The sequence below is a fragment of the Vidua macroura genome, chromosome 3, assembly GCF_024509145.1.
Source record: "Vidua macroura isolate BioBank_ID:100142 chromosome 3, ASM2450914v1, whole genome shotgun sequence".
NCBI classification, from domain to species: domain Eukaryota; kingdom Metazoa; phylum Chordata; class Aves; order Passeriformes; family Viduidae; genus Vidua; species Vidua macroura.
Window position 1 is genome coordinate 42,511,622 of NC_071573.1, and position 15,560 is coordinate 42,527,181.

Consider the following 15,560-nt stretch of genomic DNA (forward strand, 5'->3'; position numbering starts at 1 on the left):
CAGCATTAAATTGACTTTGGAATTCATTCCTGAAACAACCAACTTCTTTTAAGAGCTAACAAGTATAAAACGCTGTTATGAATGTTTTGGAAATGATCCTCAAGCTGTCATTCACTCTCTCCAAGTGTCAGACTGACATACAGCTTTTCTGGCCAACTGCTTCCTACATGTAGTCCGTAGTTCCTACTGCATGTCCAGTTTATGGGCTGTTTTGTTCCCAAGTCATAAAACCCCTTTTCTGAAAGTCAGAAAGTCACCTACATTTAAATAGTCTAAGGCTAGAGAAGGATGATTGCCTGGTTTACCTCTTAAAGGTTGAGAGAAGAAAAAAGGAGGATTTCCATTTTAAAAAGGTATTATGAGAAGAAAGGAAATTGAGCATGCTCAGGACCAATACAGGATCTGGACTTTAGTTTCCTTTAAGACTTTGCTCAAGCCTGACATTATCCACTTCTGGCAAACAAAACATGTGACTGCCCAAGGTTTCATTTTAAAATAATTTGTATGTGCAATATAGATTCTTGTATATAACTGAAAAGATAAATCACATATGGAGAGCTACATCTCATCTTGGCATGTAAAACCCTTTACCCTTTCTTTGCTTGGTGTAACACTGGAAAACTCCTTGTGCTCAAGTCCACATTCCCTTCTACTCAGCTTCCTCTCTGAGGCAGGTGTTTAGCAGAGAGATCCCTACTAAAACATTTGCTGAATTAGAAAACCCACGTCTTCCAACTTATAAGAAAGGGCTGTGATTTGCCTTTTGTCCCTGGTGAACAGTGCAGCAATTCCAAGCAAGTGGCATGTAAGGCTGTTATGTATCATACTCCATAATCACATTTTAGTCTTTTACTGATTGTAAATAATATGCAAGAGTGCTCCAAGGATGAAAGTGCTCTTTTGACGCCAACATTAGTTGTTTAATGATCTGAACAGCAGAAGCTGCCAATTATTGTATTCCATTTTAAAGTGTCATTTAAAGCCAGACTTGTAGTTATGATACCTTAGCTATACATTTTCAACTTAGCTAGAGAACTCTAAGAACGTAACTTTAGGAGTCCTTGACCTGAAGTACCTTACACAAGGCATGGTATAGCCATAGTTTAGCTCTGCCAGGCTGGTCATGACTTCAAGGGATCTACTCAAGCACATGAACAACTTTCCCTAACAAGTCTGTTATGAAGAGGTCAATAACTGCTTTAATACACTCCTTAACACTATTAATCCTTCTCATCACTTAAAACTTACCTGAAACAGCCAGCATTTTGGCTTCAAGTAGAGCTGGTAGTTGAGTCTCAATATCATTCACTTTCCTCCTCAAAGTATTGCAGAGTTTCTGACTCGTGCAGACCTAAATTGAGGCAGACAGCCATAATACAGAATTCATTCATGTAAAAATATAAGGCAGTGGAAATGGGGCTTCAAATATTCTTGGCTAACAGACATGACATTACATCCTGCAGCAAGGTAAAAAAGCTTAATAAAAAGTGATGTCTTTACAGAAACACCCAACATTGAATCAAAATGTCCAGGCTGCGCTGCACATTCTATTATTAAAACAGGGAATGGTATTAGCATTAGCTACCTGCATGAGAGAGAACATGTTTCACTACTACATACTGAGGCTGCACACAGAAGAATGGCCATCTTACAAATTCTGCACAATTTCAGCATTAATAATCATGCCTGAAGTGGAGCAGAAGTAAACCAGTATTTGGAGATTAAAATTCTATAACGTACAATGTGCACTGATTTTTATACAAAATACACTGTGCTCTGCATTTTAACTGAAAAAAGGCAAAGCAGCCTTATTTTTCACACAGGCAACAAACAAGGCTCTATCAGCTTGATACTGTACTTTGTTTAATATCAGGACACACACATGACTAGGGTTCAGGTTTCTGACTTTCCCTTGTTTTCTTTTATATCTTTTTAACTGGAGGTCCTTCAACAATCAATACAGTTTGGTATTGAAAACATGGAGAGAGAAAAAATAGAGAAAAAAATATAAAGGAAATTCAGCTGTTTCTGTATTTTAAATTTCAGTGTACATTACCACCTCAGAAGGAGGTTATGCAGCATGCAAAATTTAGCCAAGTCCCACATATTCAAAAATGTTGGGGTTTACTCCATATTGCATCATTTTGGAAAGAAAGCAAAACAAGCAAACAAAAACCCTTCAGTGAACTAAGGCAAATCCCTTGTTCTGGAAGCAGATGCCAAACACTTTCTTAAAATAGTAGCTGACACTTAAGAAAACATTGCATTCATTGGAACCAAAACTAAAGCAATAGCCAAGATAGGACCAGGCCAGTTCTGAAATGATGTAATGTGAAAGAAAATCTCCAGAGTGAAGTTTCCCTGCCTTCCTTCATTTTTACTTTTCCTTCCTCAAAAACAAGTGCCATGCTTACTAACAGAGGCACAGTTATCACTGCACTTTTTAAAGAGCAAAACTTTATAGTTCTAATGGTTTATCTGTTTGTACAATTAAATGATAGTAATCCATACATAACACTAGCTTTAAATCCTTTTAAAATTAATAACACCCTCTTGCTTTACTGAGATTATCTGTTAACTATAAATGGGTCAATTTTTTTGAGTCAACAGAACTATCCTCCAAGCAGTAACTGTTACTTGTAAAGACTTCAGAGTCATCCTATTAATTTAAAAACACATATGGCTTCTGCACCTACTATAATTTTTTAATTCCCAGATATTTCAATTTGTTTCAGCACCCCCTTCTAAGTGACTCACCAGCTAATTCAGTTTAAATGTTTTTAAAACCCCAAACCTGTCAGAGGTGAATAAACGTGCCTAAAAAACCCAAAGGCCATTTCTGTCTCCCATATTCAAAATAAATTTGAAAGTTTTTAATGACTTCTTTCCAAGCAGCACTCTCTCTTTAGGGGCATTGAATGGCTCAATGAATTGCAATGAGATGGGGAATCTTTCAGCTCCAGGAAAACTGCATGAATATATCCCATGCTGGTAATAAGTTAAAGTCATTATCACTAGACAGCTGTTTGGCAATTATGCAAAATAAGGTGGGATGCTTAATCAGTTTCTAGTGAGAACTGTCCACTTGCAAGCCCCACTGTCAGAACAAAGCTTGCTAGCACTCTTTATTAATGGACCAAAATGCAGGGACCAGATGCAGAAAGGCAGCCCCTCCAACTCGGAGATGGTTCTTCTGGAACATGAGATAAGTAGGTTGCTGGGCCTCTGCTTGTATCTATGTCACATGTATTCTGTAGATAAATGAACAACATTAATCTTCAGACCTATCATATGGCATAGTTCAACAAAACAAAATGAGCAAGTGGGAAAGACAAAGTAATATCCCCTGAACTAATGGCACTGCTTCTGCTTTACATCAGGTCTACTCTATAAGCTCCAATTCTTTTCATTTTTTATAATTATTGTATCTTCATAACAGATCCCATTATTCATTACAGTGGCTTATTCAGCCACTAAGGAATGGTTATTTCTTAGCTAACAAAAATGGTGAACATTCACAGAGCCAGTGTCCTGGGCTTCCAGTGAACACCATCCTTCTCTAACCAGCCTTACTGCAGGGGCCTGTGGTCCCAGCAATGCCCTTTCCCTGTTCTCAGTGACCAGCTCTGCTGTGACCCACAGACCAACAACCTCAAAGTCTAAAAAAACTCTCTTTCAGTTTCAGTAGTGTTTTTGCAGACAAGTATTACTGTATTTATTTTAAAATCCTCTTCAGTGGTTTCTGAGGTTTTTTAAAGCAGATTTTTTTTTAAAAAAGGCCCTTGTTTAGGAATATACCTTACAAATCTGCATTCAGACTGAAATGTTACTCAAAAAAGCAGTCTATCTGAAACCAGTAGGAAGCTGGTTAGAAAAGATATGCAGAATCAAGATGAAAACCAGCAAAATATCAAAGGCAAGTTTGCTCATTGTCATCGTCTTCCATTTTTCCAGCTTATGATGTTAATCTAAAGCAGTAAAAACAGGGACAAGGACAGCAAGTAAAGCACTGGAATTGACTCTCCAATCATCTCAAGAGAAAAGAAGTTTTAAGCAACCTTCATATTTCTTTAAAACAGCACCTTGTAAAAGATAAACAAATTCTGCTAACACTGCCTAAAGGAAGGAACAGTCTACCTGGTCCCCCACACAGCACAATGTAGCCATTACTGAAAGCAGATACTAATTTCTGAAGGGAGGTGGTGAATAAGGGGTAGCACACCCTTCATTAGCAAGCAAAATTTAGCTTTTGCAGCCACAGCTGAAAACAAGAGAGATGAGGCAGAAAAGGCCATAGAAATGCCAGTGGCACAGGGGAAAAGGACAGACCTTTGACAAAGGAATGTTTTCTCCATACAATAAAAAGGTTTAAAAGACCTGCTCTATTTATTTTGAGATGAAAATAATAGGATGAGATTATATGAATAAACTAAATAGGAAATTATTTGGAGAAGTCTCACTACATGCTTCCTATTTATCTTCTATAACAAATAAAAGTCATCACATAGGAATGGAATAAAACTAAAATAGTATTTTATCTATTGAAAATTTAAAGAAAAAAAAATCCAAGCTGTGAAATTTTACCTCACAGACTTCTCTACTGTTACCCAATGTTTCAACTGCTTTGAAAAAGTCTCTAGATACTATAGTGACAAAATAAAACCTCATGAGACATTTTCTGGGGAAAAGGCAAATTCCATACCTTGTGTTTTAGCTTGCAAATAGCTTGAAACAATTGAAACATCACTTTGAGCTACTGAATGTCTCATTCATTTTAGTAGATGAGCTGCAGGTCAGTTACAACAATTTCCTTGATACTTTATTCATAGTCATTTAAAAAATACAGAGGGAATCATTGCTATAGTTTATATTAATTTTCCCAAGATGTGGGTATAAGCAAGGAATAGAGAAAATGAGCTCAAAATAAAGTGGAAGAGAAGGAAGGAGTGGTTGTGAGATGCAGTCTTCAAATTATCTTTTTAACAGTGCACAGTGAAAGTGTTGGTCAAGATGATTAGGAAAAACACATGATGAAGGATAAAAGTTTTACTGATTTAGGTGACTGCTATTAGAGAAAATGTGAAAAATAAGTTTATTTCAGAGTATAAATTCATTATTAATCAAAACTCAGAAATATTTTTCATGTCCATGTGAATTGGCTAGAGTAAATGGATCTTTTTTTTTTCTAGAGCATTCATGGAGCAACTGGGTCATACTGAAATAAAATTTTAGTGTTCTACTTCTTGAAAGGAGCCCATGAAATAAGAAAGATAAAGGAAAAGAATTAACATTTCTAGTTAGAAACAAAAATTATGCTAAATATGCTGTATCACTTTTCTTTGTATATTTAAAGGATATGAAAATGAGATTGCTAGCTAAATTATTAGTGAAATGGTGGGGAAAAGAGGTACTTCATATATGCTCTTCCCTTCACACCAACAAAAACAGTTAGAGAGGAAAGTAAGAGATTCTTATTAAGAATTTTAAGAGCTGAAACATTCAGTTATGACCATGATTCCATGAAGCTGAGGAGTGTGCTCCTGAATAGAGATCTGAGCAAGAGCACTGATCACTGGTAAAAAAGCTGAGAAAGAAGAGATTACTCCACCTGCTTCCTGAAGAATTATAATCCATGTGGCCTATTCAAAGAAAAAGTTGGGGAGGGCTTTTCAGTGTATACTTAAAAATATTTATCTGAAAAATCTTCTTAGAAGGAGCACCACAAAACCAACTTCCTAAAACAAAGACAATATGTATGTTATGATCTGCTTCTGTAAATATTCTGAAGAACTGAAAACATGTACTTACTTTGGCAGTAGTTTCTTTAATGGACATGTTGAACAATTGTTCCTGCTCCTGAAGGCTAAAAGAAATTAAAATAAATTAAATAAAAACTTAACCTCTGCTCAACATGGCCTGCTTCACAAGACACATTTTCATATGGAAATAAAGTGTTAAGCTGACTCAGACAAACACAACAGAGTCAATATCAAGACAAAAACTGTACTTCATTTCAGGGCTGCTAATGACTAACCAACATCATCTTTAAAGTTCTTTATTAACAAGTACACAGATTTTACTTACCCTTTAAAACACAATTATGATTATTTGTGTAATCATAACACCTAAAGCAAACTTAGAAGTTTCCAGCAATGTCCAGGACTGGTGTTTTGCTAGACTATTATCCAAAAACCTAACCAAGGCATTTCTGACACAAAGAACTGGCGGTTTACTCTCCTCTTACAACCTCTTTCAACTCTATCAGAAAAAGTTCAACCACAGTCACTTGTTCTCACAGTAATTTTACATGAAATATCAGTACTCAGTTTCATTAGAGTAATAAAAACCTACCAAATATTTGTACCAAATTGATGCAATAGTGGGCTGAAATTGAGGCATCACCCATGCTTATATGAAAAAAAATCAAGGTTTTCTTCCACATAATATAAGCATGTAGGTTTCCTACTTTTATATTACCAAACCTAAAGTAAACCTGTGCCTTTGGTTCTCATAAATAAATCCACCATTTGCATTTTTAACATGAATTTCAAAAATCCAAGTCAAATCAAACATCAGGGGTTAGGAGAGAGGTTATTTTTGCCACTTTAATACTCTACTCTCTCTGACTTAGGAGGTTACATTTTATACAGTGTTCAATTACTTTATCACACGCTATTTTCTTTTCTGTCAAACACCTCAGTTACGTGTACATTACAGCACTCCCCATTAGCAGCATCTCAATTTTTCCTCATGCCTGCGTTATAAAAACTCTCTTTCATGACCTACTGTTACTATTTTTCCCAAATAAGAGCTAATGATATATTTCTACGCTTTTCTCTAGTGTTAGGCATTGAAATATCCAAATGTACCAGAGATATCACTGGATTTATTTCAGTGATATTCCTCCATGACAAGGCAGTGTTGTATTCATTTTACAGGTGGAAGGAACAAAAGCTGCTGTTATTCAGAAAGCACACTATGACTGCCTCTTTTGACATGCACATAGCTCCTGCTGCTTATGCATTTCTCTTTTCTATGCATTTCAGTTTCATTTGAGAACCTGCCCTTATTTCCCAGGCACAGCACTTACTGAGCCCTAGTTCCAAGAGTCAGCATTTTCACGAGCATGAATCCCAAAGCATGTGAAGTTAGAGTTGCAAACACCTACTGATCACTTAGAGAAAGGCTGGTTGGACCATCTTGCCCAACTGCACACAGGAGTGAAACAGCCTCAGAGGCAGAACTCAGAGTATCATTTAATCACATTAATGAGGCATCTATTTGCATTGCTGTCCCTAATACCCTGCTTCAAGGAGCACACATCTTTTCTATCTACAGCCCAGCCAGGCCTGTCACCTCATTACCACCCCAGCGCCTGTGCAATGGAACAAACAGAAATGCAGCTGCGTACCTATGTAAAAGTGTTTAATGACATTTCTCACAGAGTCTCAAATTTCTTCCTTTTCTACAGCAATATATGTGCAAAACACAAAGTATTGCTGGTGTAATGATGCCATTATCAGCTCTCTGCTTGCCTCTGGGTATGCCAGACAGAATGAACTATTTTGCCACTTCTTTTCTTATGCTTTGGAGCTCGCAGTGACTTTCAGCATCTCCCACAATTGGCATCTGAGCTCGTCAGGTTATGTAAAAAAAAGATGGCCTTTGTGTATAGATGTCAAGGGGCAGCAGCAAGGCTGCAGTGTGTAATTGAATGAATACTGGGTGACTGACCCAATTGTACTGAAAATGCCTCATAAAATTCAATTTTAAAGACCCAGGTCATAATAAAATGTAAAGTGCAGTTTTAGCCAGAAGAACAACAGTATATAGATGGCAACTCTAACAAATATCTTCCATGTGCTCTTCCTCTTATCTGTTTCCTTGCATCACAGAAAGCACCCCCCCAGGTTCATACATTTCACTGCTCTGCATAATTCACACAGCTAACAGGAAGAGAGATCAATTGTTAACCTCTTTTGAAGCAATGCATCCAAAACAGCACAGCAAACAAGGACCGAGTTGTCAAATCTGCATTGCTAACAACGATGCACAAACCCATGCAGACTTTCAGGACCAGGTACTGAGTGGGAAAAAACATTCTCTCTATACCCAGATTTCTTTATCATGAGTCTCTAACAAGTCACTGAAAAATAAATAAGGAATCAAATGCTGCCACTTCAATGACAGCAAAACTACAGTAAGATAATTTTGTGGAACTACAGTTAAAATTCCATTTTAACATTAATCTGACATATATCAATAAAGGATATCATTAATAAGCAATTAATTTGACCCAAGCTAGCGATAGCTGGATTAACCAGAGACTCAAATTTAAAGATCCTTCTGTTACAGATACAGCATTCACACAGACTCTTACAAGTGGATTTGCTTTATTTATGGCACAAATTTCACAGTAATATTCTGTTTCAAATCCTTGTTAGCCTTCAGAGTGATACCAGAAGAATCCCTTACCCCTTGCAAAGATTAGCCCATCACAGAATGCACACACAGCAATCAAAACCATGTACGAACCAGCCATCATTACCAACTACAAACTGCTTATAACTACATTTATTCCCAGATTATTTTCTTCTACCACAAAACACTGTCACAGAGAAGCCCCTTACAAGCTTTCCAATTAACTGACAAGGTAATGACCCACAAGAGTAACCAGGCAGTCAATACTGATTCATTCTACCAACAAAGAGCTTTAACCACCATGATCTATTACATGTGACTTGAACCAGAAACAGCATTTTCTTTTACAACCACCCTGGAGCATCATGTTTCATTTTAAGAGGGGTATTCTGTCTGCTTAAAAGCTGCTTTAGGTATTACTACAAGGGTAAACGGCTTTAGAAAGAGCTCTTTGGAATAACACAAAATTCTTGCCTGGGAAGGTGTCCATAGTTTTGACTTGTTGCTATTCTTCTCTGACAGAACAGCTAACCAAGAGTTTGACAGCTTCTCCTCACAGTTTTAGCAATCCATTATGAGGACCATTTAGAACTTACTTCTCAAATTCAGTATAAGCTAACACTATCACACAAAAAGCAAAATTCTTGACCCAGCTGATGAAAGGACTAGAGCAAGACAGGAATTCAATTAACACAAATTTAACTGACTAAATATGAAGGAAAATAAAGGTTTTTAACACTCGCAGAATCCACAGCAATCTATATATCATGTGCAGTATCTTCATTCATGCAGATGGCCACACAGGCCTTTCATTTAAATGACATGCCATGGACTTACAGACACTGGGATCCATTAGGAGGAAACAAGAACAGGAATGCCCATGTGCTACGTCCCAGAGTATCACTGAATACAGGCCAGACCAAACAGGAAAGCAGGAGCTGAGGAATTATGTAATTTCTGGATGAGACATGAAGCAATACTTTGGCAAAAAACAGACTTTGGCTGGAGAGTTGCAGGAGAGTGTGGGAATGCTGCATGTTCAGGAACTGAAGTTGATCTGGCATGTAACAACAGACTATGGGAAAAATTTTAAGATCCAAACACTTCAGGCAGTAACTTTTCAGTACCTCATTTTACTGATATTAAAGAGTAGATACTAAGTATATCTAATTGTAATAACACAGGTGGAACCTGCTGAGATCATGATGTTCATAATTGGGAATGGTGTGCAGGCAAAATAAAGGAAGACATTTCAATGCAATAGGGGACAGAAGAAAGAATAAGAATCAAGTGGTCTGGTTCCCACATCCCGCACTCTATCACAGCTTCCCACATTACCACAGAGGATATTAAGTGTCACGATATAACAGATACTGTATAAAATGCCTTTTAAAGAATCTTCTGAGAAGTTTAAATTTGCATGCAGGAATTACAGATACTGTGGAAGTGGCTTTGTTCAAAGGGAGGCTAACTAGCACAATACTGGGAAGAATGGCTTTCTCCAAAAGGAAGGCATGTTTCTGAATGTCTTTCCTTCCACTATGCTAGTATACTTCCCTTTCCATACCAAGCTGTTATGTATTTATGGTTTGCTTCCTAAGAAAAAAAATCAAAGAATGCAAATGGGAAAAAGGCAATTCATGCTGTTCTCCACATTCAATATATAAATATACACAGAAACAGGTCCTGTATTAATAATGAAATTTTTATACAGCAACAAAAAGCGCAGTCAGAATTTAGTTTTGTATCCACACAACAGAACATACCACACACAGGATAACAACATAAAACAAATAAATCCTGCACTAAAAATTCTTATTTTTCATAGAGAAACTAAGCTGCCACTCTGATCCCTGCCTGAAGACACAAAGACAAGTAAAAAGTCCTTTAACAGCAGGTATTCTCCTTTACATTACTGTCACCTAAAAAAATTACTGTAGATCTTGTCATTACACTCCCAGTCTCCACACCACAATACAGTGCTTAAGCAAAAAGCACTTTAATTTCTTTAAAACTAAGCACAAGTCAGAACAATTTAAAATTACCTATATTTGAATTTCTTCATATTTAATTCAAGAACAACAGCCTAGAAGCCCACGCTCAGATTGTATGCAGAAAGCATCATGGGCTGAACCCTCAATTCATATGAATATGTATTTCTTTCTAGATAAAACCAGCAAATTTAAACAGTTTACAGTTTGAATTTGGTCCTGGGTAATGAGACTACCTGCAAACAGTAGCCTCATTCTCATGATCACAACCTGCAGAGATCATGGCTTTTACAGCTTTATGTCTTCTAACATGATTCTTCCTCCAATTCTGAAGTCACATCTTAGAAGATGAAAATATATAAACCAAGCCCTACACTTTGTTACATTTGTAATCTTGCTTTTAACAACAAACAGAAGCTGACCTTCAAAAAAACCTTTTGTCGAGTCCCTTGCAAAAGAAACAATCACAAGTGTTACTTGGGGAACCTTTGGTGTAAATGTCTGCTAGAGTCTACATCAAGGCAAAAATACACCAAAAGTCTTCAGTATATGGACTTCACTGTGCCTTTAGGGAATAAATCCACAGTATAAAATCATATCAATCAATAACTTCCTTGTATTTTTGTAGTTCCCTCAACGGGCATATCTCAAAGTTTTGAAACCAAGTCATAAAAAAAGATCTTTGAACAAAACTATATTTAACAAGAGGCATCCTTAAGCTAGACATGTACAACTAGGACTAAAGGAAAAAAAACAAGAAAACATACTTGTTACCAAAGTTTTCTTGAGGAAAACCAACAGATTATTATTTACAGATACCATGGGCAGATTTTACCAGGACAAGACCTACATCTGCTCAATTAGGGACATTCAGGGCTAGAATGCATTAAATGCACTAAGGTAAACCACCACTTTTTGTTCTCTTTGGAAACTCTTTACCACAGAATTTGATTCTATCTAATCAAGAAAGAAATGGGATAACAAGATTTTCATTATATGTGATTGTCTCATAAGCTTGTCTGAGCTACACATCTGAGCATCACCATACCGAGAAAGCAATTTTTCAGCCAAGCACTTAAGTTCCTTTTCATCTTTGTGCAATGATCCATGGGACTTAATTGTATTTTCACAGCAGCACATTTTTTTAATGGGAAGTAAAACCACCCTTTAAACCTAAGTCAGCGTTTTCCAAATAAACTGATTTTTTTTCTTCAATAATGCAGCCCACAGAAAACTTCTATATGATGACAGAGCTAGTTAAAAATTATAAAAATACAAAATTTCTGCTCAGCTGATGTGGTAAAAATTCAATTTCTCTATCTAAACCTGAAAGTGCTCTTGAGGAAAGGACTTGGACATTAAATACAAGGAGAGAAAAGTTGTGTTTAATTCATAATAAAAATGAAATTTCTGGCAGCTGCAAGGACTAGTCACCTGAATTAGAAGTAAAATGCAAAGTCTCACCTTGGAAAACTTCCAACCTCAAAAATTAATCTGATCTGAGACAACAACTATCAAGAGATGTACTTCAAGGCACAGGAGCATTGCACCTTCTGCACATTTCAATCTACTAAGTTTTGAAGGAATATGAATGAGAACCCGAAATTATGCACCTACTTCTGAGTGATCAGTGATCAATTTGCTCTTGTTCAAGTTATCATTTGCAGAGCAGTATTTCTTCACTGTTGCTATATATCAAGGATTACATCATTCAATACATGTGCTTCCCCACTCAGACTTTTTCAAGTGAGAACTGGAAAATACACTTCCTCGATGTTTGTATAACCTCAGGTTACCAATAGGGTTTCTCACTGACTCATGGGTCGCTCAGTGACTGTACTTGCCTTTGTCAACTATCAAAGACTTACACCTATAGGAAGTGTACTTTAAAAACTCATCATCCTGCTCAGCTCTTGCATACATAAAAACTCTAAACAGAGTCAACTCTTATGCTAAGTGCTGTCAGACAGTAGCTCCAGTTAGGAAATCTAAAGAAAAATCAGGACACTGGATGACATGTCACAATTTTTTATAAGACTTATTAATAAAGTGGTTTTTTAAATGCCAGCAATACAAGGACAAAGGCAGAATCTCAGTATGGTTTTGGGGTTTTTACATAAAATCATTCCAACAGAAATAATCAGTTCATAGACACCTGAAGATGATGCTGGCATCTTTAATCATCACAACAAGCTCAATTTTATTGCCTTGTATTGAGAAATCTTCTGGTCCTATAAATCACCATTCAGACAGCCAAACCAGCTGGCTGTTTCAACCAACCAAACCATTCCTATGTGCTGGATTTTTCACCACTCTTCTGCCAGCTGATGCTGCAGGGCAGTTAAAGCAGTTGTTGCTTCAGCTGCTATCAGGAACAGGAGCATCAGAATGAGAACAAAAGGACAATCAAACAGCTATCTGTAGGAGCAGTTCATCACATCCTAACTAATACTTTCCCCAGATTTTCTGACGTATCAATAGATTCCCATTCTTCTGCTACATTTGTCTGGAGTGCACAAAAACTAGAGCTTGCCCACAGCAGCTGCAATTCCCCTAATAATTCTTATTCCCCTAAGAATAACATTCATTTTACTTCACTGACTGAAAGGGTCTCTCCCTGGATATTGTTGCTTGCTGTTTCTCTTCATTATATACAAACTAATTTAGTATCACATATTGATTGAGACAGCTGGTCATTTTTCCCTGAAGAGAAGTAAATCTCATTGTGCACATACCCAGAGGAATCAGCACATATGTGGCCTGGGCTTTATAGGCTGCTATGTCCCACTGGATGCTGCTCAAGCAATTAGGGGGAACCAGATGCTCAGCAGGGAAAACCAGATTCCTCATTACACCATACACATAGGTACTCAAGAAACTGTTACTTATCCTTCTGCTGCGACTTTTTCCTTCTATAACACTGCTTGGAAGGACAAAGAACTGCCTTTAAGATTGCTCCAAAACAATTCAGGTTGACAGCAATGGCTCTGTCCTTCATGTTGGAAGACTGGCTTTTTCCTTTCCCTGCTCTGTTTTTAATCCCCCCTGTTCTTCCCAAGGCAGGCCAGTGCCTACAGTGTGCGAGTAGACTTTGCAGAAGTCTACTTTTCCCTCCTTCCAACAGGGGTCCCCTCTCATCCTCCAGTGGGATCAGTCATTATGAACTTCTTAGCCACGTTTGCACCTTCACAGAAAGCAAATTCACTTCATGTGCCCAAGCACAGACATTTTACGGCACACCAGGCTTTCAACACATAGCTCCTCCTAGAGTTGCTGCCACAAGAAAGGAAACAAAGCCATTTGCCCATGAACTCTACCCTTCTATCCTAGGCAAAGAACAAAGGAATGAAATTAATCCTAGGCAGACAAAATGGAGAGGAAAACACATATCTATCTATAAGAAAGATGAACCTCCTAATCAGTCACCTCACAAAAGATGAGGCAGATCTCTTCTTTCACCTATGACTTGTCTTAGTCTCTCACAAAAGACTGTAGTCAAATACTTCAAGAAAGCCAAGATGATGGCCTTGTCAAAGACAAACCCAGGTATGGGACTAGCAGAAAATGAGACTATTTTATTATCAAGGCTCAAGCTGGATTATGATATTTGATAAGAAACTGGGAGTTCCTCCAGAACAGCTATTACAAAGACCCAAAGGGACTCAGGTGGGCATTTGGGATAGTGGCTGTAGAGGCAGAGGACATTAAGCAATTGAACACCTTGCCTGGACTATCAGAAAACCCATCTGCAGTAGAACTCCTGAAGGTGAAAGAGCAATGAGTGCTAATTGCCACCTCGACAGTGCACTGCTGGCAGTACCAAACTAATCAGGATGCCCTGACCCCCATCCAAAGAATGATCTGTTAGCTGGAGACACAAGGAGTGGTCAGCAAAACCCATTCACTCTTCAACAGTCCCATCTGGCCTGTGCACAAGTCTGACAGAGAATGGAGATTGACTGTGGACTATCGTGGCTTGAATGAAGTGACTCCACCGCTGAGCACTGCTGTGCTGGACATGCTGGAACTCTAGTACGAGCTGGAGTCCAAGGCAGCAAAGTGGTATGCCACTGTTGACATTGCTAACGCATTTTTCTCCATTCCTCTGGCAACAGAATGCAGGCCTCAGTTTGCTTTCACCTGGAGAGGTGTGCAGTACACCTGGAACCGACTGCCCCAGGGGTGGAAGCACAGCCCCACCATCTGCCATGGACTGATCCAGGCTGCACTGGAAAAGGGTGAGGCTCCAGAACATCTGCAGTACATCGATGACATCACTGTGTGGGGAACACGGCAATGGAAGTATTTGAGAAAGGAGAGAGAATCATCCAGATTCTGCTGCAAGCCAGCTTCACCATCAAGAAGAGCAAAGTCAAAGGACATGTCTGAGAGATCCAGTTCCTGGGAGTAAAGTGGCAAGATGGACAGCGTCAGATTCCCACTGAGGTCATCAATAAGATCACTGTGATGTCTCCACCAACCAGCAAGAAGGAAACACAAATAGGTTTTTGGAGAATGCACATTCCTGAGTACAGCCAGATTGTGAGCCCTCTCTACCTAATTACCCACAAGAAGAACACTTTCCAGTGGGGCCCTGAACAGCAGCAAGCAGTCTCTCCTAATGACAAAACATGACAGCCCATTCTAAATGCTGCTTTCCTAAGTTAGCATGTGAAACTATGTTGAAATCTTTTTTCCAACTTTACTCAAGTAAACCAAGTTCTCTAAAAAACCCCACCTCTTTTGCCTTTATAAGGCTTTGTCCTCAATTGAAGTTGCTGAATACTTTGAGTATACTCCAACAAATAAGTTTTACACCCCATATTTCAGTTCAAACTGATCTTTCTCAAATAAACTCCAGGCATCACAAAAGCAGAGTGAACTGGCTGCATAAATGTTCAAGTTCAGTTCCTTGAACCACTGGCCACCCTCTAATAACTAATACACATAACAAAGAATTTCCTTATCTTCAGATGGTCCCACAAACCCACCATAGAACAAACGCCTACTAATCAAAAACTGTTCCGTGTGAAGAAGAGGTGGAGCATTCAAATATTTTGGAAGGTATATAATTGAATTTATTTCAACCAGCAATCAGTGCCCAGACAATAGTCCAGATGGAACTGTGCAATTTATTTTAAGAATGGC

At 38.0% G+C, this 15,560-nt stretch overlaps 1 protein-coding gene across 2 annotated transcripts in view; it reads right to left on the reverse strand.

Annotated features, from left to right (window-relative positions):
- The window catches only part of DISC1 (DISC1 scaffold protein), a 211,521-nt gene that overhangs the window by 113,615 nt on the left and 82,346 nt on the right, over positions 1-15,560 (reverse strand). For both annotated transcript variants that reach the window (XR_008436078.1, XM_053972179.1), the window contains exons 7-8: positions 5,809-5,863; positions 1,249-1,351 (exon numbers count right to left, since the gene is read on the reverse strand). Coding sequence is in view for 1 of the 2 variants with exons in the window: in XM_053972179.1 (XP_053828154.1) it covers positions 1,249-1,351; positions 5,809-5,863 (158 nt within the window). In the remaining variant the exon portion in view is untranslated. The remainder of the gene's footprint in view (positions 1-1,248; positions 1,352-5,808; positions 5,864-15,560) is intronic.